A 27280-nucleotide genomic window follows, 5' to 3' on the forward strand; every position below is an offset into this window, starting at 1 on the left:
GAAAGAATGTGTCAGCCATTCTGCTCTGGTGCGTTTGAGAAGGAGGCAGAATACTGATCTTTTCTGCAAGTGGTGTTGGGGAGTCAGTGGAGTTGAGAAACACACATGTCCATAAATGGTGTGATCCTGCTCCAAAGAGCTGAGCTAACGCCTGGGTTTCAGGAACCTTACACTGCAAGTTTCAACTAAAATAAACTTCTGACCTTTCTGTCAGTTCCCTTGAATAAGTCAGAGTTTTATACTCTATAGACTATTTCAGGGACTTCCCTGGCTATCCAGTGGTCAAGACTCTGTGACTGCACTGTGGAGGGGCACAGGTTCGGTCCCTGATCCAGGAGCTAAGATCCTGCAAGTTGCACAGCGTGGCTGGGGAGGTGGGGTGGAAGTGACTGCCTCATGTTCCCACTTAGAAGATTTGTGCTATTACTTCTATTACTTGAGAAAGCAGCCCTGCTTATTATTACTACTAATGATATTGCAATGTTAGTAACATTCCTATCATGCTTTGTAACTTACAAAGACCTTTGACTTGCATTTTTCTCATCTTGTTTCCTGGTAACTCTGAGATTATTATTTCTCACTTTTTGATAAGGAAACTGATGGTTTCCCATTGTCCTTTAGCTAGTTTAGAATCTTCAGCGTAGCCTAAGTCACCACCCTAGCCTGGGCCTTCCCTACCTCTCCAGAGCCTGTTTCACCACCTTCCCAGGAACTCTCTTTGTTTTAGCTATTATGGGTTTCTTTTGGTTCTTTCAATTGGTCAGGTTCTCTCCAGCCATAGGCCTGGCATTGCATGTGCTGTTTCTTCCATCTAGAACACTCTTCCCTGTCCTCTTTGCCTAGCTAGCATCTTTTGAGTCCCAGTTTAACAAGGTTTCTTCACGGGAGTCTTTCCTAAACATTGAGGCTACGTGGAACTTGCCAGTAACATCCCTTGTACCACCCAGCACTTCCCATTCCAAAGACTCATCACGCTGCAGATTACTCGTTCAGGACTTGCTTGGTGGCTCCGTGGTGAAGAATCCACCTGCCAATTCAATCCCTGATCCAAGATCCAACGTGCTTTGGGGCAACTAACCCCCATGTGCACAGCTACTAAGCTCATGCTCTGTAGCATGCGAGCCCCAGCTACTGAGTCCACCTGCCACAGCTGCTGAAGCCCACTCACCTAGAGCCTGTGCTCCACAGGAGAAGCCACTGCAGCAAGAAGCCCTTGCACGCGGTTAGAGAAGACCCTGCCCGCTGCAACCAGAGAAAGCCTGCACAGCAACGAAGGCCTGTGCAGCCAAAAATGAAAGTCTAAATTATTCATTCGGTGGTTCTTGTTCCTGCTCGGTGCCTTGTATACTATACTTTTACTCTGAAAGCTCTTGTAACGAGTCTGCTGTCTGGCTTCCATGGCTGTGGAACTGATGCACCAGAACCTTGCCTTCTAGTCCAGTGCTGTGGGGCTGCTTCTGATATTACAATAATCAAGGTCCTTTGTGACCAAAAGGCACACCTCCCGCATCAATAGCAGGTGGCAGGGTTAGAGCACAGTGCCACCGTGTTCTTTGTTAACAACTAGAAGAGACTGGCCATGGGGTCGCTCAGAGTCGGACACGACTGAGCGACTTCACTTTGACTTTTCACTTTCACGCATTGGAGGAGGAAATGGCAACCCACTCCAGTATTCTTGCCTAGAGAATCCCAGGGATGGGGGAGCCTGGTGGGCTGCCGTCTCTGGGGTCGCACAGAGTGGGACACGACTGAAGCGACTTAGCAGCCGCAGAAGAGACTGGTGCTGTTCTCACCTCTTCAGCTGTCGCTGTGATGCTCCTGTGCCAGTGGCCACCTTTGCCCAGCACCCTTTTGAGATAGTCAAGGGTGGATCACAGATGACAGCGACATTGAAAGCTGCTCAGACTACTCCTGTCCCAGGTCTTGCCTTGGTTTGATGCACACAGGTGGGTCATTTAGAGCTGTGTGGCACATTCGCTTTCCATGTTGGAAGCGGTGAGGCACAGTTACCAAATCAGTGGTACAGACACAGGAGTGGAAGTAACACAGTGGCCCAAGCTGGCGGGCAGGCATCAAGCAGGTGAGCAGGGGCCGGTGGGAGGAACTCATGGCCTTATTTCAACAGCGGCAGCAAGCTGACCTCCCTGTGGGTTTGCAAGCCAGCTCTCTCTCTCCTTAGCACTGTCTTCATAAAATCCGTCACCATATACCTTCCTCAGTCCAGGTCATGGTAACCAAAATTTGTGGCTAGATAGCCAGGCAGTGGTGTATAAGGTTGCAAATGTTAGTTCCAAATATAGTGCAGTTCACATTGCCAGTGAGGAAAGAACATTGAGTGAATTCATTACATGAACCACTTAAACTCACTGAACCCAAGAGCTTTAAGCCACATTCTTCAAATATGCACACTCCACAGAACTGGCACTTAGCGTCAGGCAGTCAGGCTGACGCAAACATTCGTGAACCAAAGAATCTAAACAAGGAAGATACTCTCAAGGTATGCATTTGCCAATTGCTCCTTTGTTCTCCTGTCATCTTTGGTGGTGAGCTCCGTGACTTAGAGCTTGACATCAGGGGTTGCAGGTGTAAGCCTGGCACACTTAGATGCATCAGGCAAAGACTGAAAGTTTGTGGCACTGGTTACAAAGGGGAACAGGCAAAGAGGGCACAGCCTGTCTTCGTACTAAAAATAATTAGATGCCTAGTGTATAAAAACATAGCTGGAAGAATATGCCCGAAACTTATCTGGCAAGCATGATTTTCTTCAGGAGGTGGATTTATAAGAAGGGATAGTCATTCTCTGGGGTGTTTTTTTCCTTTCAAAATTTGGAAAATGGATATGTATTACATTTGTGAACAGAATTAAAATTTTAAGGGGATACGTTGTTAGATGAATAGCAAATTGTTACAATGAGGTTGGTAAAAGCATGCATGTATGCAAAGTCACTTCAGTCATGTCCAGTTCTTTGTGACCCCATTGTAGCCCATCAGGCTACTCTGTCCATTGGATTCTCCAGGCAAGAATACTGGAGTGGGATGCCATGCCCTCCTCCAGGGGATCATCCCCACCCATGGATAAAACCCATGTCTCTTATGTCTTTTGAAATGACAGGCAGGTTCTTTACCACTAGCACCACCTGGGAAGCCCAAGCAGAGCACCAGTTAGTTCAGTTCAGTCGCTCAGTCATGTCTGACTCTTTGCAAACCCATGAATCGCAGCACGCCAGGCCTCCCTGTCCATCACCAACTCCCGGAGGTCACTCAGACTCACGTCCATTGAGTCAGTTATGCCATCCATCCATCTCATCCTCTGTCGTCCCCTTCTCCTCCTGCCCCCAATCCCTCCCAGCATCAGAGTCTTTTCCAATGAGTCAACTCTTTGCATGAGGTGTCTAAAGTACTGGAGCTTCAGCTTTAGCATCATTCCTTCCAAAGAAATCCCAGGGCTGATCTCCTTCAGAATGGACTGGTTGGATCTCCTTGCAGTCCAAGGGACTCTCAAGAATCTTCTCCAACACCACAGTTCAAAAGCATCAATTCTTTGGCGCTCAGCCTTCTTCACAGTCCAACTCTCACATCCATACATGACCACAGGAAAAACCATAGCCTTGACTAGACGGACCTTAGTCGGCAAAGTAATGTCTCTGCTTTTGAATATACTATCTAGGTTGGTCATAACTTTCCTTCCAAGGAGTAAGCATCTTTTAATTTCATAGCTGCAGTCACCATCTGCAGTGATTCTAGAGCCCCCCAAAATAGAGTCTGACACTGTTTCCACTGTTTCCCCATCTATTTCCCATGAAGTGATGGGACCGGATGCCATGATCTTCGTTTTCTGAATGTTGAGCTTTAAGCCAACTTTTTCACTCTCTTCTTCACTTTCATCAAGAGGCTTTTTAGTTCCTCTTTACTTTCTGCCATAATGGTGGTGTCATCTGCATACCTGAGGTTATTGATATTTCTCCCAGCAATCTTGATTCCAGCTTGTGTTCCTTCCAGTCCAGTGTTTCTCATGATGTACTCTGCATATAAGTTAAATAAGCAGGGTGACAATATACAGCCTTGACGTACTCTCTTTCCTATTTGGAACCAGTCTGTTGTTCCATGTCCAGTTCTAACTGTTGCTTCCTGACCTGCATACAGTCAAGAGGCAGGTCAGGTGGTCTGGTATTCCCATTTCTTTCAGAATTTTCCACAGTTTATTGTGATTGACAGTCAAAGGCTTTGGCATAGTCAATAAAGCAGAAATAGGTGTTTTTCTGGACCTCTCTTGCTTTTTCCATGATCTAGCGGATGTCGGCAATTTGATCTCTGGTTCCTCTGCCTTTCCTAAAACCAGCTTGAACATCAGGGAGTTCATGGTTCACGGACTGCTGAAGCCTGACTTGGAGAATTTTGAGCATTACTTTACTAGCATGTGAGATGAGTGCAGTTGTGTGGTAGTTTGAGCATTCTTTGGCATTGCCTTTCTTTGGGATTGGAATGAAAACTGACCTTTTCCAGTCCTGTGGCCACTGCTGAGTTTTCCAAATTTGCTGGCATATTGAGTACAGCACTTTCACAGCATCATCTTTCAGGATTTGAAACAGCTCAACTGGAATTCCATCACCTCCACTAGCTTTGTTCATAGTGATGCTTTCTAAGGCCCACTTGACTTCACATTCTGGGATGTCTGGCTCTAGATTAGTGGTCACACCATCATGATTATCTGGGTCGTGACAGTCTTTTTTTGTACAGTTCTTCTGTGTATTTTTTTTTTTCTTCTGTGTATTCTTGCCACCTCTTCTTAATATCTTCTGCTTCTGTTAGGTCCAGACCATTTCTGTCTTTTATCGAGCCCATCTTTGCATGAAATGTTCCCTTGGTATCTCTAATTTTCTTGAAGAGATCTCTAGTCTTTCCCATTCTATTCTTTTCCTCTATTTCTTTGCACTGATCACTGAAGAAGGCTTTCTTATCTCTTCTCGCTATTCTTTGGAACTCTGCATTCAGATGCTTTTATCTTTCCTTTTTTCCTTTGCTTTTCGCCTCTCTTCTTTTCGCAGCTATTTGTAAGGCCTCCCCAGACAGCCATTTTGCTTTTTTGCATTTCTTTTCCATGGGGATGGTCTTGATCCCTGTCTCGTGTACAATGTCACGAACCTCATTCCATAGTTCATCAGGCACTCTATCTATCAGATCTAGGCCCTTAAATCTATTTCTCACTTCCACTGTATAATCATAAGGGATTTGGTTTAGGTCATACCTGAATGGTCTAGTGGTTTTCCCTACTTTCTTCAATTTCAGTCTGAATTTGGTAATAAGGAGTTCATGATCTGAGCCACAGTCAGCTCCTGGTCTTGTTTTTGTTGATTGTATAGAGCTTCTCCACCTTTGGCTACAAAGAATATAATCAATCTAATTTCGGTGTTGACCATCTGGTGATGTCCATGTGTAGAGTCTTCTCTTGTGTTGTTGGAAGAGAGTGTTTGCTATGACCAGTGCATTTTCTTGGCAAAACTCTATTAGTCTATGTCCTGCTTCATTCTGCATTCCAAGGCCAAATTTGCCTGTTACTCCAGGTGTTTCTTGACTTCCTACTTTGGCATTCCAGTCCCCTATAATGAAAAAGACATCTTTTTTGGGTGTTAGTTCTAAAAGGTCTTGTAGGTCTTCATAAAACTGTTCAACTTCAGCTTCTTCAGCGTTACTGATTGGGGCACAGACTTGGATAACTGTGATATTGAATGGTTTGCCTTGGAGATGAACAGAGATCATTCTGCATAGACTTATCTAATTATTCTCTACCATACACAAAACATACACTTGCACATACTAGGTGTAGATCAGGGTGCTCAAATAGAACTTTCTTCAGCTATGGATATGATCTATATCTGTACTGCCCCATATGGCAGCCACGACTGAAGCGACTTAGCAGCAGCAGCCATGGGTGGCTACTGAGCACTTGAACGTGGAACTTACTTTAAACTTAAATAGCTGCATATGGCTGGTGGTTACTGTATTTGAACACACAGGTCTAGAATTTTCCATTTATAGGGAGCAGAGTGTCAGCAGAGGCAGGGAAAGACCAGCTTTGGTAGCCAAGAGATCTTCTATAAGACATGCTGTCTACCCAGTGGGGAGAGAGTCTGTTTCAAGGATGACATGAGCGGAGGCGCTTCTTTGCACTTGTAAAGGCCACAGCATTCACTTCATCCTCCTACACCCCTCCTATTCTCCTGACTTTAAATGCTCCATTGATAGAAGAGGCCACTGACCTATTAGAGAAGCAGTAATCATCTCACCCATCCTCATTAATGTCAAATATTTTTAATGTTTTGTATTTTTTCTTATCAGCCGTTTCTCTCCACCTCTCCTCCACTACCTTGTATCCTGTGTTGTCTTGAGATTTCTATTAAATCATCAGCCATTCAGTGTACTGTTTCCTTCTTGATGTCTTTAAAAGTCTAATAAGCATGAAGAAGAGTATATCCATAAGGTTAGGATACATAATACAAGGTAATCAACACCTTAATGAGTGGGTTAAGATTGCAGTGTAATGTATACCTGTACAATTTGTCAAATTTATGATAAAGGTTAAGGTGGTTGGGAGGTGAGAGGAGGTGGGTGTCACAGAGGACCATATTGGTATGATCAGCCAAACTATGGCAGGACTGTTTTTCCCTTCTTGGTGTTCATTTTAATTGGTGTATAGCATATCTACTGTCAGTTGGCGGCAGCTTCCTGAGAAAGCACAAGCTATGATAGATAGTAAGCTATGTTCCTTCTCTGTTGCTAATTCCACCCCAACATTGGACCAGGAACTCAGGAGTGAAAGCATATCAGCAACAAAATCAGAGAAGCAGAGTTCTCTTTGGCCACCTGATGTGAAGAGCCAACTCATTGGAAAAGACCCTGATGCTGGGAAAGACTGAGGGCAGGATAAAGAGGTGACAGAGAATGAGATGGTTGGATGGCATCACTGACTCAACGACATGAGTTCGAGCAAACTCCAGAGATGGCAAAGGACAGGGAACCCTGGTGTGCTGCGGTCGATGGGGTCAAAAAGAGTCGGACACAACTTAGCGACTGAACAACAAGAGTTATCCACAAGTGGCAGTAACAGCCCTTCCTGACACTACCGTTTATCACAAAGTTAACCATCAAACCGTTAGAAGAACCAATCATCCTCTGACTTGGTTTCCTAGGGAAAGTAAGTTATTTGGCCCACGTTTCATTAATGTCAGGGTCCCGTCTCATTCTTGCATTTGAAACCAAACACCTTGACCATTTCACTGTGCTAGGATTGTTCTAAGAAGGCAGGTCAGTTTGGGGTGGGTATTTTGCATTACCAGAAAAGATGCATGGCAAGTCATGCACTCTTTGCCACCCTACTCCAAGGACTATAGCCCACCAGGCTCTTATGTCCATGGGATTTCCCCGGCAAGAATACTGGAGTAGGTGGCCTATCCCTTCTCTAGGGGAACTTCCTGAATCAAACCCGAGTCTCCTGCATCGGCAGGTGGATTCTTTACTACTGAGCCACCTGGTATAAGCCCACAGAAGACAGTCTTATGAAAAACAACCCCGAGATCCTAAAACTAGTATTTAGTAACAGCAGATTTATTCTTTAGTCAAATATGATACTGTAAGTATACAGTCAACATTATATTACCAAAAGCTTTTTATTTTCTTGCTGAGAAAAAAAATCACTAGCCCTACAAATGTGGCTCCAAGTCCAGGACTCATTTGGATAACAGAGTTGAAAGACTTGATTTAAAGCTATAAACTCCCTCATACTCCCCAAATTGCACACTACAGAGATACATTCTTTATAGAGGGGTTCCTTACTTCCTGAAACTCATTCTTAGAAAATGGCAGATAAGAATTCATCCACTGCTGCCCACTGTCCCAAAAGCCTCTACTGCTTCCCATGAATATAAAATAACATTTTCTATAAGAAACTAACACATTTGTCTTTCTTCCCAACTTTCTAAAAATTTTAACCAACGGATATTACAGAAAAGAGGTTTCCCTGATATCTCCATTGGTAAAGAATCCGCCTGCAATGCAGGAGACCCCGGTTGAGTCCTGGATCAGGAAGATATGCTGGAGAAGGGATAGGCTACCCACTCCTGTATTCTTGGGCTTTCCTTGTGGCTCAGCTGGTAAAGAATCCATGTGCAATGTGGGAGACCTGGGTTCAATCCCTGGGTTGGGAAGATCCTCTGGAGAAGGGAAAGGCTATGCACTCCACTATTCTGGCCTTGAGAATTCCACGGACTGTAGTCCATGGGGTCGCAAAGAGTCAGACACCACTGAGGAACTTTCACAAAAATTAGGGAAAAGGAGAATCATTAAGTATTTTAAAAGCTATTGCTTGTATCCATTGTGACTGCATGATCTTCTAATTGTGGAAACCTAACAATCAGCTGGAAGAACACAGGTTTGTGCAGACTGGCAAGCTTGAGTTGACCACTAGGACTGAGAGTTATTTGCTGTTTAACTACCTAATTTTTCTGAGCCTGCTTTCTCATCTGTAAAATGAGTATATTACCTAGGATAGGGAGCTATTTGGAAGACAAACAATAAACTAAAACATCTGACAGGGAATTCCTTTGCAGTCCAGTGGTTAGGACTCCATGCTTTTGTTGCCGAGGGCATCGGTTCAATCCCTGGTCGGGAAATTAAGATTCCACAAGCCTCACGGCGCAGCCACATAAAACAAAATACCTGACACAGAAAAGGCTGGATTAAGACCTTTAGAGACCCAAAGCATCAAGACTTTGGTGCCCGAATCAATCAAGGTATTAGTGGAAAACAGAAAATACACTAAAACTGGGTAATTTGAAGGAGGTTTAATAAAGGGACTGTTCACAAAGACATGGGCAGAGTTCAGGAGATAGTAAATGAGTGGTCCTTTCTATCCCTAGATCTAAAGGGGCAGAGAGAAGGAGCTAGAAGCTAAAGAGGGCTGCTTGTTAGGAGTCACAGTCTTTGGTAGAGGAACACAGACAACCTATGTGACCTGGTGACTTAGAAGCCAGGGAAATAAATACCCAGGCTTCTAAATATCCATTCCTCAGCCTTTTGATCTTCTGACGGTGTTACTAATTGGATCAACACAACCTAAAGTCAAAGGGCAACGGAACCTGTTGATGCAGTCCATGGGGGTCAAGACCTGGGACACAAAACAGGATGAGCAGCAGTTCTGAAGAGGAATGCAGCCAGCACCATCTCCTCCCCAGCATGACTCAAACCACTGAACTGTTATATACACACAACTTGCATGTGTGCTAAAACTGAGACTTCTTTCCAGCATTTGATTTGAGTTCTTCCATTAAAATAATTTCTCTCAGTCTGGTGTCTTTACTTTGCTGGTACTGTAAGCACATGCCTAGATAAAAGGAAGCCTCAGGACATAGGAACTGGCAGGCTAAGGTTAACTCCTTAATGCTGACTCTAAGGAGCTATAAGAGGTTTCTGAGTTAATCCAGAAGTAATTTAGGAGGAATCTTAGGGTATTTCTGGCTAGGTACTATTCATTAGAAACTAAGCAACTGGATTTTCTTAGACTCAAAAAACCCCTATGGCAGTAAAACTACTTATAATCCTCCTGAGTGACAGAAAAGGTTTTACTTGCTTACCGAAGAGAACAGAGGACATCAGGACATCGATTTCACATTGACATTTTTATTAACGCCAACTGTTTTTTAATTATTATTTTTTTAAAACAATAGCACAAAAATGTTTCAAGGAAGCAGTCTCACAATCTGATGACCTTCTGAAATACAGTTAAGCCACACCAAATATGAATTCCTGTTAATAACACACAAAAATATTTTTTCTTTTTTTTAAAGAAAAAGAAAAGAAAAAAAGTAGGGAAAGAGGAAAGGAATGAGATTTAGAGTTAAAACTCACTGGATTAGGTTGGTGAGGCTTGTTAGTAGGATACACTGTGGAAGCAGAGTGGCACACACAGGCTTACAGTCTTTGTTTTTTTTAAACCAGTTACCACGAATACATGGGCCCTGCATCAGCAACCACTGACTTCTTACAGGCCCGAACTGAACCAGGAGAAGCCAGTGCTGATACTGTCAGAAAGAGGGTCAACAGTTGCCTGTCAGACCGTTTTCAGCAGAATAACTCCTTCAGAAAGGCCTGGCTGAAAACTTCATTTCTATTGTCTCACCTATATGCATTTCAGGATTCTTAAAAGTCATCTTAAAAAAGAAAGAAAAAAATAATGTATATCAGTTTCTCTTATTTAATGTGGCTATAAAAGATGTTTCCTTATTATTTATCTCTAAGAAGGACACCGGGGTGGTGGGTTGGGATGGAACTAAGGGAAGGAAAAAACCCAGACCAGGATAGGTTTTGTTGTTTTTTTTTAAAACTTTTTTTTTTTTTCTTGCCAAGGGGTCACACAGAAGGGAAGGCAAGGAGGAAAACTACAATCCTTGGTTCAGATTGAGTTATGCAGGAAAATATATCTTCCTGATCAGTCCCCATGCCAAATAAACAAAAAACAAAAAACCCCACTTGAGATTATGCACAGACTCTATATTATACCAGCTATCAGCCTTTAATGTTTAACCATTCCCAGCAATGGACACTTGGCTTGTAGGCTGCTTGTAGAACCCACTTCACAAAAATCCTCTTTACAGAAGCCTCTAGTTTTCTTTTCGTAGGTTATAAAAACAGAACATCTGTCATTAACAGGAGAGTGTTAAATACTTTTAACCACTGACAAGGCTTCAGGAAGTTTCACAGTTTCGTTATGCTCTATTTTATTACTATCATATTTACATTTTTATTTTTTTGCTGAATTGCTGATTTTCCTTTTTCAATAGAATTTAATTCTGGAGTGTGAGCAGGAACCAGTTAACTACATTCATTGTCCAACCCCCACTGGCTTGAAAGCAGACTCCAAATTCTTGGCATGTGAATCAGCTGTTCAGTCGCTCCACCTTATCCCTGCACAAAGCAGTAGAACCGCAGTGGCGGTGTGCTCCAGGTTCATGCTGTGGGCGGCGAGGCCTTTCGCTGAAGGAGGTACTGGTGGATGCTCTCAGCATCACGCTTTAGCCAAGCAGCATTCAGCAGGATATTTTCACAACACTGCTGGATGGTACGCTCAGCTGAAGGAGCTGGGTGACTCTCGAAGAAAGCCTGGCACAAAACAATCCAGAATGTAGGATCATTACTAGCAACAGTAAGAAGCTAATATCACAGGTCATGAGAAAATACCCACTGTCTATGAAGGGTTCATAAGCTTCACTCAGAAAATTTACCACTGCCAGGCTAAAAGAAAACAAGCTGCACCTTAGACCTGTAGGAATTCTTCCCCTAATGTATTATATGCCAAAAAGCCTAATCAGAGAGAAAGAACCTATATTCTTTAAGGTTCACTGTCCAAGCAGCAAAAGAAAGTAAAAAAGAACTATTATCAAGGACCAGGCCCCCTGTGTTATTTCATCTAAATGACAATCTTATCACCCAATTTACAGATGCGACTGGCTCACAGGGGTTAAAAAAAACCTACTTGAAGTCTAGACTTTGAAATCAGCCTTGGGACTTGATCTAGGCTCCATCATGTACTAAAGTGTGACTGAGTAAATTAACTGCTCTGTTTTATCATCTATGAGAAAATAAAATACTTGGCATAGAGTAGTTAAGGATTCAACACATTTTGGCTACTTCCAATAAAGATTAATGTGTAAGGGATAATAAAACTAAGAAGCTTAAATTGCTGCCATATTCTAATAATTTAAAATTTGATAGACACATTTTCATACAGTAAACTACTTCAGAGTTCATTGTAATTATTGCAGTGCTTACTGATTAAAAGCTGAATAAACCATTTTCTAATGAAGGACACCTGGTTTCATAGAAAATATCAACCAGCAAAAGGATAGGGACTGAGCCGGGGGGCGGGGGGGGGGGGGGTCTTTCCTTTGAACTAGTCATCACAGGTCTATAAGAGAGAATGACTAATTCATCAGATTAAGTCTAAACCTCTTAGAAATCAGTCACTTTACTGACATGGATGACAATGGCTCCTGCTCCAAGGCTCCTATCACAGTTGGGTTCTTAGAGCCTGAGTAAGACTTCCTCTCATTCTACCTCAACAAATAGTACCACTGCTTACATATGAGAAACCTGGAAATTATCCTTGACTACTTCCTTCTTCCTCCCCCAGATATGTTCACAATACAGACAAAACATTCAATAAATATTGGCTGTATTAAAGATTAACAAAACAAGCCCTGGAATCAAGATTGCTGGGAGAAATATCAGTAACCTCAGATACTCAGATGACACCACCCTTATGGCAGAAAGCAAAGAACTGAAGAGCCTCTTGATGAAAGTCAAAGAGGAGGGTGAAAAAGTTGGCTTAAAACCCAACATTCAGAAAACTAAGATCGTGGCATCTGGTCCCATCACTTCATGGCAAATAGATGGGGAAACAATGGAAACAGTGACAGACTTTATTTTTTGGGTCTCCAAAATCACTGCAGGTGGTGACTGCAGCCATGAAATTAAAAGATGCTTGCTTCTTGGAAGAAAAGTTATGACCAACCTAGACAGCATATTAAAAAGCAGAGACATTACTTTGCCAACAAAGGTCCATCTAGTCAAAGCTATGGTTTTTCCAGCAGTCATGTATGGATGTGAGAGTTGGACCATAAAGAAAGCTGAGCGCCAAAGAATTGATGCTTTTGAACTGTGATGTCGGAGGAGACTCTTGAGAGTCCCTTGGACTGCAAGGACATCCAACCAGTCCATCCTAAAGGAAATCTGTCCTGAATATTCATCGGAAGGACCGATGCTAAAGCTGAAAATCCAATACTTTGACCACCTGATGCAAAGAACTGATTCATTTGAAAAGACCCTGATGCTTGGAAAGATTGAAGGTGGGAGGAGAAGGGGACGACAGAGGATGAGGTGGTTGGATGGCATCACCGACTCAATGGAGATGAGTTTGGGTAAACTCTGGGAATTGGTGATGGACATGAGTTTGAGCAAGCTCCAGGAGTTGGTGATGGACAGGGAAGCCTGGCGAGCTGCAGTCCGTGGGGTCGCAAAGAGTCGAACACCACCGAGCAACTGAACTGAACTGAATCTCTTTCATTACACCATCTCCTCCAAGCTACTTTATCATTCTTGCTTCCCAGTATCTCCCCTTTTCAAACTGCATTCTCTGTACTGCAGCCAGATTGAAATTCTTATCATATAGACCAGATTAAGTCATCCCTTTGTTTATAAGCCATTTCAAGGGCTTCCCATTCTTAGGAGCATTTTTATATGGCCTACAAGGCCCTCTACAGTCAGGCCTCTACTTTACTAGCCTTAACTTGGCCACTGGCCTCCCCTTGAACTAATTATATGTATTTCTCCTTCAGGAATATTTATTACCTTTACAATAAAGTAATTATTTACATAATGCAATACATAATATTGAATCTTGATCTAGACTCTCCGTTATGTACTAACCTATGACTGAGTAAATTAACTCATAATGTGAACCAAACATTATAGCTCTCAGAATTTCCAAATTCACCCCGAAACCTTCTTGCTTTCAAGAATGAAGGTGGAAGTGACACTGAAAAGGGCTAGGAGTAGAGTCCCTACGTAGTCATCTTGTCTCTCTGTGCACATAAAAGACCTATGAAAAGTATCAGAAGGGAAAAAGAACTAATATGAAAGCTCTACTATGTTCCAGGCCCCCTATATTACTTAGTCTAGACAATCTTATCACCTCATTTTATGGAAGAGGAGACGGGCTCATAGAGATTAAAAAAGCCTGCTTGAAATCACTCAATTAACAAGGGGCAGAGCACAGATTTACATCCAGGTTCACTGACTCTAAATTCCACATTCTTTCAAACACTTTAATGCCCTCAAAGATGATTCCAACTCTAAATTCTTCAGGCCTTAAGGATACAACCTAACCTTTCTCCAAGAAAAACATGGAGACACTCCTAAAGTATGTTACCCCAACAATCTATGATTATAATTTGATTAGTATTTTTATTTTTTGGATTGAAAAGTGAAAAGTAAACTGTACTTTCCTTACCTTAACTTCTCCAGCCATTTTATCAACTGCAAATCCCTCAACTGATAGCTGAAAAAACAATGGTTTATAAATAGTAAATATAACTAAGAGGTTAGGAACAAACTTCCATTTACCATAAAAACAAATCATACCACTCTTTCCCAACTTCAGTTTATTCTACAGGATACAGGATGGGTTATGGAGAAACTCTTTAGTAAAGCTAGTAACTACTTCAGAAAACTTTTAAAAAGCAGACGATAATCTATGGGTTGAGTGAATCATGAATGTCTCTCAGTAATATCCATGATAAGCAAGCTACTCAAACATTTTCACCTACCTTTATTAGTCTAGATATTAAGAATCCTCCCTGGTATCGATTATAAAGTTCTTCCCAATTGTCCTTTATGAATTTCCAAGCAGCCTTCCTTCCATGCTTACTGCCTCCAGCCACTCCACCAATTACTGACACAGTGTCCTGTGGACGTACCTCTTCCTAAAAAAAGAAAACTACAAGTCTACCGTATCCAGAATATTGTCTGATGCCAGAAAGGGCAAATGCTGTTGAGGTACCCAAGTAATCCCCTTTTTGTTTCAGGAATAACTGGCACCAGAAGCTTCTAGCAAAGAGGAGAATGTTTAACCTACAGATCAGCCAAATTGAGAATGAAGCACTGAGATGGGTACAACAGATGGCTGCTCAATAGATACCTGCTCTAGGGTAAAGGAAGAAAGAGACAGGAAGTAGGCACACGGATGTGTCAACCTTACAGTTTATTTCCTAGTCTCCCAACTATTCTGATTCCTACCACTAGAGGGAAATATAGTGGTTAGTAACAAAAGCTTACTCCAGTTTTTCAAGAAAGAGGAAGCCTTTAGTCTAGGATTAAGACAGATCAAGAGAATATGAATCAAGGACAATTGCTATAGATCAGTTGGTAATAATTCCCTCTAAAAGCAGTTTTCATTGTAACTTACTGAAAGTGCAAACGTGAGGACTTTTTGAATCAATTCAGGTGAAAGAGTAGCCCCAAGGACTCTTTCAATTCGGTTTTTCTCTTCCTGCATATCTGCTTGTTTGTGAAGCTACAGTGAAAAAAATACAGAAAGAGACAATTAATTTCTCCCTGAATGAGGTGAAACTTTTGTTTTACATTCTCATTGGCTAAGACTGCAGGATATGAAATTAACAAAAGAATATTTTTCAAGAGGTCTGAGCACTAACTTTGTCCTGTGCCCCTACAGTAAATCATTAGGTGTAAGTGCTCACTACATGAAGAGCTTGTCATCAGTTCTGAGCAGTTCAACCTCAAGATCTAAGGGGTGAGCCCGTCATGACCAAATTCTTTATTCACTGATGTCTGACTAATGTTCTATGTTAGATAGGCAAAATAATCATCATTACTAATACCACTGGAAATCAATTCAACTCATCAATAAAAAAACACAGGAAGCATTATTGAAAGTAATATTTTAAGAATATTTGATGACATAAACATGCCACTGATATATTAACTGAAAGAAGGGATACAAAGCAAAATGGTTCTAAATTTTAAAAAATTTAATGAGAAGGGGAGAAAATACCCTGAAAACACATCAAAATGTTAACATTAATAATGGTCTCTGATCAGTAGGATTATGCAGCATCACACTTTTAACTGCAAAGTATTATGAATGCAGAACATTAAGAAAATAGAAAAGCATAAAGAAAAAATTACTATATTTACATTAACCAAATCATGGATAAGATCATATTATACAGGCTATATTTGTGACTTTTTTAAAATTACAAGTTCTGTTTTCTTCTTTATACTTTTCTAGCCTCTAAATCTTCCATAGTGAGTATACCAAAATCTTTTTTCATAATTAGAAACAAAACATTATGTTTTTCTAAAAATTAGAACTTCAAATGTATATGAGATACTTCTCTAAGACAACTTAATTTATAGACTCTCTTGACCTTTTTTTTTTCCCTCTGAAGAGTTAACACTGACCAGTGTCTGGAGACCCCATCACAGCTCCCAGTTTCCTCTTCCTTTCCTTTGGACTCTTTTGAGCAGCAGTGTAGTAAAATAGATAGGAGGTCAGAAGACCTGGGTTCTAGACCCAGCTTTGCCTCTAACTAGCTGTGTGATCTTGACTAAGTCCTTAACCTCTCCGGGTCTCAGTTTCCCCATCTGTAAAATGAGCGGGGTGGACAGATGATTTCTAAGGTCCTTTTCAGCTCTAATAGTCAAGGTCTGAACGCTGGCATTTAGGAAGCATTCCCCAGCCCACCCCCAAGAGGACCTGTCACAGGAGTCCACTAGATGGCACCGTAACACTGCATTTCAAATATACTCTGAATTAGTTCTTTAGCCTGCTTCATTATTAAATTACTAACACAAAATCCTTCTCATTTCCCATCAACTGGCTTCGTTTCCTTTAATTTTATAGAGGTATAGTTGATTTACAATGTTGTGTTAGTTTTCAGTGTACAGCAAGTGATTCAGTTACACATATACAATAATTGTTTGCACCTGCTAACTCTAAACTCCCAGTCCATCCCTCCCCAACCTCCCCTAACTGGTTTCTTGAAGAACCCTGATTCTGCCTTCATTAGAGCTCTTTGCATAGTAAGTTGAATCATTGTGGGCTCCCTTGTGTTAAACAGATGCAAACTCTTATTAAATAAACACACTGGTACAAATTCTTAAACATATGCCATGACATGAAAATGTCAAACGACCTGTCATGAAATTTTCAGAACCTTTATTTTTCCCATATCTTCATGAAATGGACAAAATATACCAAGTATCTCATTTCACATGCAAAGAAATGCATGATTTATAGTGCACAGGTTCACGGAATATTAAGAGTGAGAAGAGACCTTAACGTCATTTAGTTGAAAGGTAAACCCAAAGTATAATTTTTTGTGTTATTAGAAAGGAAACCCTTATACAACATAGGCAGTTAAAGCAATACAATCGCAATGTAGTTTCTTAAATAAAGTTTGTGTATTTTTAAAACATTCTAATCATTTAAATACGATTTGTTTAAAATACCAGAAGCTAGATTTGTAATTCTGATGCACTTGGGGTCAGAAAAGTATTCTGATTAAGATCCTTAAGTGTGGATGTTTTAATGAATGGGTCTGATGGATGATTTGGGTATTTAGGCATGTATTGCATATTTTATTTGCTAAGTAGAATCAGCTCCCTCCACCTCTAATGCCACCAGGTTAGACTAATAACTGCATGGATACACACTGGAGACAGCACTTGCTCTACAGTAGGACTTTTAACACAGATCACTGCCGTTGTAAGGACATGGTTTTATCTACATTTTTTCTAAGTCAGAGTTAACTATATGCCAACCACCCTGGGAAACTACAGAGGCTATGAAGGCAAGTGAATTAATTTCCTGTCCGTTCATAAGAGGCACCAGCATAGACCAAATCCTTGAGGCACCTAATCATCTATCCCTTTCCTAGGCACAGAAATAAACTTAAAGTGGGCAGAACCCCGAGTAAGTTTGCACTGATGGGAAAATTTTTAAGAACTGGACTTTAAAATCTAACTTAACCTTTTAGTATTAAGATTTAAGATACATAAACTTGTGATTTATAAAAGTGAATAAATGAGATGATTTGGCATTTGTATTGGTGGTACAGATGAGCCGATATTTCTCCTGCTGCTGCTGCTGCTAAGTCACTTCAATCATGTCTGACCCTGTGTGACCCCCCTATCCCTGGGATTCTCCAGGCAAGAACACTGGAGTGGGTTGCCATTTCCTTCTCCAATGCATGAAAGTAAAAAGTGAAAGTAAAGTTGCTCAGTCGTGTCTGACTCTTAGCAACCCCCTGGACTGCAGCCTACCAGGTTCCTTGGTCCATGGGATTTTCCAGGCAAGAGTACTAAAGTGCGTTGCCACTGCCTTCTCCAGATATTTCTCCTATAGCTTTCTAAATATATGCATGCTTACAGTGTGCATATCAGCATGCATTTCTTTTGTTAGGACTGTTTTTTTTAACCATTCAAGGTCATACTCTCTGTGTCAATTCAACTTCAAAAGCAGAAAATAGGAGCCCTTTCCAAATTTACTCACCTTCAGCATAATGTCTAAGGTAGTGCCATCACCATGCTTCAAAACAGTCAGATAGACCTACAAGAGAATACAGGAACAAAAAAGAAGGCATCTGATTATATGTAACTTATTCCAAATATTCTAATGTTAAGACAGAAAGCAAGTAAAAAGAAATTGTGTGGGTATTACATACAAATTATGGCAACAATCTAAGAGCCCACTTCAGCAACCAGAAAGGTAGAGGGCAGGCAGTAACAGCAAAGCACAGGAGACTGTGCACTGATAATCACCTTTTAGTACCCTAGCGTGGGCTGAGAGACTACACAAATGAGATGTTGCCTACAGACTCCCTAGATGGTGTGTATTACGAGAATTAGGCATGATTTGTAGTCAGTACTCAGATCATTTTTGTTGTTGTTTAATCAGAGTCGTGTCTGACTCTTTTCAACCCCAAGGACTGTAGCCTGCCAGGCTCCTCTGTCAATGGGATTTCCGAGGCAAGAATATTGGAGTGGGTTGCTGTTCCCTTCTCCAGGGGATCTTCCCAACCTAGGGATCAAATCCAGGTCTCCTGCACTGCAAGCAGATTCTTTAGGTCATTTTTGGTTATTATTAAATACATTCCACACTACACAGAATGACGCAGACACCTAGAAATCAAAGTACTTTATTAAGAAAACCTACCGGACTCCTCAGATCAGCAGAGAGAATCTGTTTCCCTTCCACATGGTCCTTAAACCGACGACGGGCTTCTTCTAATGTTGCCTTATGTCCTGCTTTTCCTAGTTTGCCCAGGACCAAGCCCCTCAGGAGTGCATCTAGGTGACCTGATTGAGAAGTAAAAGAGATACAGAACTACTTAAAAAGCTTATTTTTTTACAAATATGCCACCTGGATATTGTATAATTGTGTTAGACCATGCCTACAATCTTGAACAAACAAAATCAATTACCTTAGTACTTGAGAGAACACTTGATTTAAATTTATCAAATAATGAGAATGAAGTACATAACACACTAAGATAAGCAAATACGCTGACTCTGTCTATGCCAACTGTATTTATTAAATATTTATTAAATGCCAACTGTATCCATTTAAATATTTATTAAATATTCTCTCCATCTAGGTAATTACACCAATAAGAATTATGTGTGGAAGGAATACACTTAGATCATACAGTTTTGACCCCAAATTTAGAGGAAGGCCACATACGGAACTAGTACGCCAGGGAGATTAAATTGGAATCTTAGATTTTTTAAATCAAAGTCTGATGGATTATTCCAAAGATATGCAGGTAGCTGATAAGCACATGAAACCAATACCATTAGCCATTAGGGAAATACAAACCAAGACCACAATGAGATACCACTTCATACCAGTTAGGATGGCTAAAATAAAACAGACAATAACAAGTGTTGGCCAGGATGGAGAGAAATTAGAACCCTCATATACTGCTGGTAGGAATGTAAAATGGTGTGGGCACTTTGAAAAAAAGTCCAGTAATTCCTCAAAAGGTTAATAAACACAGAGTATGACCCGGCAGTTCCACTCTGGAGAAATGAATTCCTAACAGTCAAAAAGTCGAAACAATCCAAGCATATATACACTGATGAATGAACAAAGAAAATGTAGTATAATCATGCAATACAATGAAATACTATTTGACTATAAAAAGGAAGTGCTGATACATGCTGTAACACGGGTGAACCTTGAAAATACTGTAGTAAGTGAAAGGAGCCAAATAAAAAATGCCAGAGTATGATTCCATTTATATGAAATGTCAGAACAGGCAGATCTGTGAGGCACTAGGCAGATTAGTGGTTGCCTGGGACTGTGTTGCCAGGGAATAGAGAGTAACTGCCAGCAGGTATGGAGCTTCTTTTGAGTGTAAAGAAATTTTTCTGGAATTAAGATAGTGGTGGTGGTGGTAGTTGTACAACCCAACTGTGTATTTAAAAGGGCGCATTTTTTGGTATACTGATTATATCTCAAAAAAAAGTTAATACTAGCACACAAACTGATAGATTCCAACAGCACGACAGATAAATTGTGATATATTCATATAATGAAATACCACTCAGCAATAAAAAGAAATGAACAACCTATATGTATCTCTAGAACATTATACTGAGAGAAGCCAGATAACAGAATATATATTATGATCCCACTTATATAAAGTTCTAGAAGAGACTATATTAATCTAGGGTGAAAGAAGTCAGAATAGCGTTTGCCTGCAGGGGGTGGAAGGGTAGGGGGTGGCAGGAACCGACTGGGAGGTAGCCTCAGGGCAACCTCCTGTGGGGCCGGAAACGTGGTATGCATTTGTCCAGTCACTGAACTGAACTTATTCGTTCTGCTGTATTTAAACTGTAACTCCATAAAAGGTTTAAGGAAACCATAAGAAATCAACAGACAACACAACTAGGGACTAGTTAAGGTTCTTAAAAGAACCAGTTTATAATTCTGGTGCTGATTTGCTGTGTTGATGCAGTATTTTTATTATTCTGCTATATTTGATTCTTCCATCTGTAAAACTGGAAAACTGAAGACATTTCTCCCTATTTCAAAACGGTGTTTTTGAGCCCGTGAAGTCTCACATATTGTCATCATGAAAGAAAAGTGCAACACTCATCAATGTACCTCCATCTGTGTCCATCTACTTCCTGTCTTGTTCTTATGGATCTGCTGGTTTACAACCTAAAGCCAACTCCTCTCAAGTATTTAGCCATCACTCCAGCAGTTACCTCTCTCTTTCACACCATGAATTTTTCTTTACTGTATCATTTTCATCAACAAAGACATAAAATTTCCCACGGTGAAAAAGTGCCTCCTTGGTCCCACATCTCTCTCCTAGTTCCTTTTACCTGATTTTCTTTTTAGCAAAACTCCTTTAAAAAGTTATCTAAAACTGCTGTCTCCTTTTCCTCTCCTTCCATTCTGGTGTTGTTCACCACCATGCCATGTGAAGTTGCTCAGTCGTGTGTAACTCTGTGATCCCACGGACTATAGCCTACCACACTCCTCTGTCCATGGGATTTTCCAGGCAAGAGTACTGGAGTGGGTTGCCATTTCATTCTCCAGAAGATCTTCCCAACCCAGGGATCAAACCTGTGTGTCCCGCATTGTAGGCAGATGCTTTACCATCTGAGGAAGGGAAGTCCTGGTGGACTTCCACCATGCCACAGAATCCAGTTAACGTAACCATCAGTTCATCATCATTCTGCCTGACTTGGTACAATATTGGCACAGTTGATCGCTTTCCTCCCTCTACTGCTTAAGGCTTCTAGGACACGCCTCTTCCTCCTAACTCTCCTACATCACTGGCCAGTCAGTCTCCTTTGCTGATTCCCCCTCTTCTACCCAATCTTTGAATCCTGAACTGCCCAAGGACCCAGTCCTCACACCTCTTTTCTCCACCTACACTCAAGCCATAGGTGGTCTCATCCAATCTTATGGCTGTGAATACCATCTATGCACTAAATGTATTACTCAGCCTGCACCTCTAGGCATGGTACTCTCTACTTGGATGTCTAGAAGGACCTCAAATTTAACATGAGCAAAACGAAACTCCTGATTCCCTTTTGCACCCAAACCTGCTTCTACAACAGTTTTCCCTGTCTCTGTATATGCTAACTTCACTCAGTTCTTCAGGCCAAAATTTCATGACTCCCATCTTTCTCCACCACACAGTCAGGCCACCACCAAGTATTTTTAGTTCCACCCTCAAAACATACCCAGAATTTACTACTTGCAAATGCTAGTTGCAGGCAGCACCCAGATGCATTACTCAAACAGCTTTCTAACTTGTCTCCCTGCTTCCTCTTTTGCCTCCCCCGCTACAGCCTGTTCTTCACACAGCTGAGTAAATCAAGTCATGTTCCTCTGCTTCAGACTTCCAAATGAATTTTTCATACCACTAAATGTGAGAGTCCCAAAGGTCCTATTGGAGCTGCTCTGCTCCCGCCCTCCTCTCTCCCACACTTACTCTGCCCTGACTTTACCAGCCTCCATGTTACTCCTTGAGCACCTAAGCATGCCTCTATCTCAGGTCTCTTGTACTTGCTGGTTTCTGTTTGGACCATTTCCCCACCACATAGCCTCACAGTTCTCTTCTACAGGTCTCGGCTTATGCTTAAATATCCCGTCCACTCTCTATTCTATAAAACAGTGGCTTATTACTCCTACTCCTGACCTACCTTACCTAAACTTTTTCTTCATGATTATTTGCTGCCACCTAAAATACTATCTATTGAATTGTTTGCTGTGCCTTCCCCTAGAATGTAAGCCACACAGGGCAACTTTTTATTCACTGTTATACCACCAGCTCCTAGTATAGTACCTGGTTATTTACTGGGTGCATAAGTGCTTGCTGAATCAGTGAAAGATAGATACAGAGCTCTAGACAATTTTTACTATTATTCTTATTGCAAAAGACTCCCAGAACAAGAAGGGCAGGGGAAAATACAACCTTCAGTTATTAGCATATGGTAGAAAATATATCTAAAGCCTGTACTCACTATTCTAACATTTACATGACAGCAAAAGAATAAACACATGATTACAGAGATAAAGAGAACACATGTAGAAAGCAAGTAACTCCTTTAATTCAGAAAACTGGCCTCTGTGTCTCTTAACATCATTTCAGGTTGTACATAGGTGTCTGGTATTTATGATAACAACAAAATAATCCAAAATCCCTTTTAGCTTTTCTTGACTAAAAATGGGCCTTTGGAACTCTGTAAAAGACTTATTTCCACCATTTGCTCTGTGCGTAAATCATATTTAGCAACAAATACACATACCACCGTTTTTATGTTGGTTACCCATATAAATTCACCAGGAGGCTTAAAAGTCCTAAGTCTTCATTTCTAGTTAGCTGAATACATAGTAATGTCCAGTAGATACAAAGATGATGTTACTGTTAACCACAGCTAGGTTTTCTAATGAGCTGACTCAAAGACCCTGATGCTGGGAAAGACTGAAGGCAAGAGAAGGGGACAACAAAGGACGAGACGGTTGGGTGGCATCACCAACTCTACGGACACAAGTGTGAGCAAGCTCCAGGAGATGGTGAAGGACAGGGAAGCCTGGCGTGCTGCAGTCCACGGGGTCGCAGAGTCGGACACGACTGAGCGACTGAACAACAACAACAACAGCTGAGTTAAAGAGGACCCATTTCTGATCAGTTCCTTCTGCGTTCAGTACATTCGTTACCTTCTCCAGGTCTGGGGTCCCAGCCCAGTCTCTCCCCTATAGGTGAAAAGACATCTTTCACAAACTCTTGGATTTCCTCATAGAAGTCTGTGTGGGACAAGAGAGTTGAGAGAATCCCCAGGTTACAGCTCAGGTCGCTCCATACAGTATAATTGGGCTCATTCACAAAAGCCTCCATGACTTTTAGAACCTCTACAGTGCTAATGATTCCAGCTCGAGCCTGGGATAGGAAAAAACATAAATCAATCTAGTCTTCAAACAAAAACAAAACAAAAAGCACAAGCATGCATTTTTGGCATTGTCTTCTGCTAATTAGTCATCCCTTAGGGAAGAGACTAGACTATATAAGTTCAGAACACTGTAAAATTTTATAAAATAAAAACAGTATTATGACAACATTCCTTACTTTTTTGCTATTTATAAAACAGCTACTTTTTAAAAATGTTAAAATGTCACCAATTTAGAAAGAACAAAGAAGAAAGAGAACAGTTAACTTCCTATTTCTATTCAGTTTCTAGGGTCTTGGTATTGTTTGTCTTTTGAAAATTTTCATACTGTCAGAAAAGGTACAAAAACAGTTGGGGCTTTAGTTTTTGACAGAGGTGCTTTCAAAACTGGAGCTGCAAACTGTGTCAACTTCAGCCTGTCCTTTACTCATTTCTAAAAGAAGACAAACTGGAAGGTACTACAAATTCGTCCCTTTCAGAATTAACTAACAGAGTTAGGAAAAAGAACTTTTATTACAGCAGCCAAGTGCACAAACACACCACTCTCCTGGGACAGGTCTCTCTCAGCAATGAGCTCAGCAGATGTGAGGTTTTGTGCATCAATGCTAATCTGTGTTTATACAAAGGAGGAATCCAAAACCAGTTACTATAGACGGGAATGAAAATTTCAAGTCCAATTAAAGGAACATTAGGAGGAATCTGACAATTTTATCACAGAGACATCTAGAAATTATCTAACCTATGTTTTGGAGTTATAAAGATAATACTACTAAGTGCTCCTTTAAATTTTTTCTTGAACAAAGCTAAATATAAAATATCATTTTAGAATGATAATGGGCTATTATAATTTGAATAATAATGGAATGTTTAAAAAATTCTAGAGTCTCCCAGCAAAGTACAACCACTATTTTAGAAAAATATAAATCACTCTGAATTATTAAAAAAAAAATCATCAATAGAGAAATCTCTTCAAGGTTCATATCTATATCTATTGAAAAGAATTTATGCCTTACAAATGATCGTTTATGTACAGTTGCAAAAAGCTGGCTTAAGAAAGTGAGATTTGTTTCTGGAAAATTCTATAGGTTCAATCTTGCATATCAATTAATAATTAGTCATTTTCTTTAGTCCCAAAGGCATGCACCTCTCAGTAAGAACTATATTCTTCTAATTATGTTCTAGTCAGCCATTCCAGGAAAAACAAAACCATTTAATCAACAAAATCCATCATACTATTTGAGGCTCACCAAGGAGAAGAGATCATTCTGTAATCCAAGTCGATCCACTGGGGGCAGAGAAAGGTCGCGAATACCTGGTAATAAACTTTCCAGCATGGCTGAGCTGTATTGGGTCCGGTAAAACCCAACTGTTCCCAGGTTTAACTGAAAAGACATCCAACAGGTATTATTAAACAGTTGCATTTATTTTTTAAATCAGTTTTTTGTAGATATGAAAAGAGCTTTAGCTTTAGTACACCTGAATGAAAAACAATGAAGCTCATTTATGTTAACAGACAGGGAATAAAATGAAACAACACATAAAGATAGTAATCACTTATCAAAGATAAAAACAGAAGCAATACAACACAGAAACTTGACATAAGTGGGAGGCAAAGTGAGTGACAGTGGAAAGAACATGGCTGAAAAGGAGGAAATAATCTGGCTAAGTTTCTAATTTCAGTGGATAGTTTTCAGTTTATAGAAAGTATTTACTATATATAAAAACTCTTGGATAATAAAGTCTCCAAGGAAAACTAAACCTTTACATTGATCTGCTGAACCCAGAGTCTCGACAGAATAGCAACTGCCAGGACCTAGATTTTAAAGAATTACATGGACTTAAAAGGCAGCTTCATATGATTTTTGGAGTGAGGTAATCATTGACTATCACTATTTTCTATGCTCAGTCAGTAAAGAGTCTGCTTGCAATTCAGGAGATTGCCTGAGATGCAGGAGACCAGGGTTTGATCCCTGGGTCAGGAAGATCCCCTGGAGGAAGAAATCACAACCCACCCCAGTACCCTTGCCTGGGAAATTCCACAGTAGCAAGAGTCAGACACAACTTAGTGACCAAAGTATTATTTACCAATACTCAAAAATATTTTTCATAATATTTATATACAAAATATTTTAATGATAAAATGACAATATAAGATATATGTATTTTACTATTTATATATATTTAAAAATCACTTCACATTTCTAATATAGTAATTGTCTTGATTCCCTCTATCTTTTACTATAGGAAGAATATCTTTATTTACCTAATTATAACCATACTGTACTTTTTTCTTATAAGAAAAACTTCATACTGCTACATATGCTCCAGGTTATAATTCCAAATGGCAATATATAGTAGTCCACTGAGAATATTTTAAAATATATTTAAAACAGAGTGAGAAACAGTTCTGCAAGCATGAAAGTCTGAGACAATACATGATTCTATTGCACGTGAGCATGTTTAGTCACTTCAGTCATGTCCAACTCTTTTTGACTCAATGGACAAGAGTCCGCCAGTCCATGAGATTCTCCAGGCAAGCACACTGGAGTGGACTGCCATGCCCTCCTCCAGGGGACCTTCCCAACCCAGGGAATCGAACCTGTGTCTTCTGCATCTCTTGCATTGCAGGTGGACTGTTTACTCACTGAGCCACCTGGGAAGCCCATAATTCCTATCAGGAATCTCTAACTGGGAGAAAAATTTGTAGCAGATATTTTCATTATGAAAGGTAGAGTACAGAATGATGAAAAATAATATCTACTGTTATTTTTGTGAAACGCCTTTAAAACACCAGCTCAAAGGAACTTCCCACTTCAGTGACACAAACTGATTATTACGTCTGATCCCACCTGATTATAGTTGTACACACACGATGACAACACATCACTGAAGTTAACATGTCACTACAATGACAGGGCAGTTTGAAGTTGCAAGACTGCAAATGTTTTGGCTAATGTGACTTTATACAGAGACTACTCTTTTTTTCCTCTTTAATCCTATCCTTTGTAATTGCTTATTAACCACTCCCTTACCTGACATAAAGGCAAATATCTAGACAACACTAAATTTCACATAAGAAAGTTTAGAAATGTCTTTTTCTTTGCAAGTCCTAGACCTAAATGAATCAGTAGAATTTAGAGCCAGCCATAAAATGCATACAGGAAATGAAAGAAATAAATCAATTTAGTTAAGATAAAAATGTCTATGGCCTTTCTGGACTCACCTTCACCCACTGGTCTGGTTTGACATCTTTTAAAACTACATTCATCTCTGGCTTGTCCATCAGAATCTTCATTTTGGCATGGCTGGAATCTTCACTAGTAGAGATTGTGATAGGAACCATCCATTGGGGACAGTCTTCTCCTTAAGCAAGAGAATAACAAACAGAAAACTTGAAAATAATTTTTCACTGGAAGAAATGGAAAGTAAGGTAGAGAGAGAGGACTGGTGTCCCATGTATGGACTTGAATCTGTTAAGCCAACAGCTCCTTTTTAATGATGCATGAACTCTTCTAGGTAACCTGAATAATAATGAAGAAAGAATTTACTAACAAAATCACAACAGCCTATAAAAAAGAACAGAATCTGTATTTGTGTAGAACCACAAATACAATGATTTTTTTGTTTTTCCCTTTTCAGAGCAATATCACACTTAGTCTGCTTAGTCGTGTCCAACTCTTTGTGACCCTACAGATTGTAGCAATAGAGATAATGATTTTAATGATAAAAGACATTTCGA

General features: G+C 40.4%; 1 protein-coding gene and 1 long non-coding RNA gene across 2 annotated transcripts in view; one reads left to right on the plus strand and one right to left on the minus strand.

Annotated features, from left to right (window-relative positions):
- Positions 1-7064: 7064 nt before the first annotated feature.
- LOC138415126 (uncharacterized) lies at positions 7065-9337 on the plus strand. The gene is made up of 2 exons (XR_011247126.1): positions 7065-7192; positions 8913-9337. It is a non-coding gene; the product is annotated as an uncharacterized lncRNA (long non-coding RNA).
- A 319-nt stretch (positions 9338-9656) lies between these two features.
- The window catches only part of NPEPPS (aminopeptidase puromycin sensitive), a 116193-nt gene continuing 98569 nt past the window's right edge, over positions 9657-27280 (minus strand). Inside the window, exons 15-23 of the mRNA XM_069543257.1 lie at positions 26765-26904; positions 24789-24923; positions 23315-23534; positions 18785-18927; positions 18122-18178; positions 15014-15121; positions 14376-14531; positions 14060-14107; positions 9657-11151 (exon numbers count right to left, since the gene is read on the minus strand). Of these exons, the coding sequence (XP_069399358.1) occupies positions 10999-11151; positions 14060-14107; positions 14376-14531; positions 15014-15121; positions 18122-18178; positions 18785-18927; positions 23315-23534; positions 24789-24923; positions 26765-26904 (1160 nt within the window). The 3' untranslated portion in view covers positions 9657-10998. The remainder of the gene's footprint in view (positions 11152-14059; positions 14108-14375; positions 14532-15013; positions 15122-18121; positions 18179-18784; positions 18928-23314; positions 23535-24788; positions 24924-26764; positions 26905-27280) is intronic.

Source organism: Ovis canadensis, chromosome 11, assembly GCF_042477335.2.
Source record: "Ovis canadensis isolate MfBH-ARS-UI-01 breed Bighorn chromosome 11, ARS-UI_OviCan_v2, whole genome shotgun sequence".
Classification (NCBI taxonomy): domain Eukaryota; kingdom Metazoa; phylum Chordata; class Mammalia; order Artiodactyla; family Bovidae; genus Ovis; species Ovis canadensis.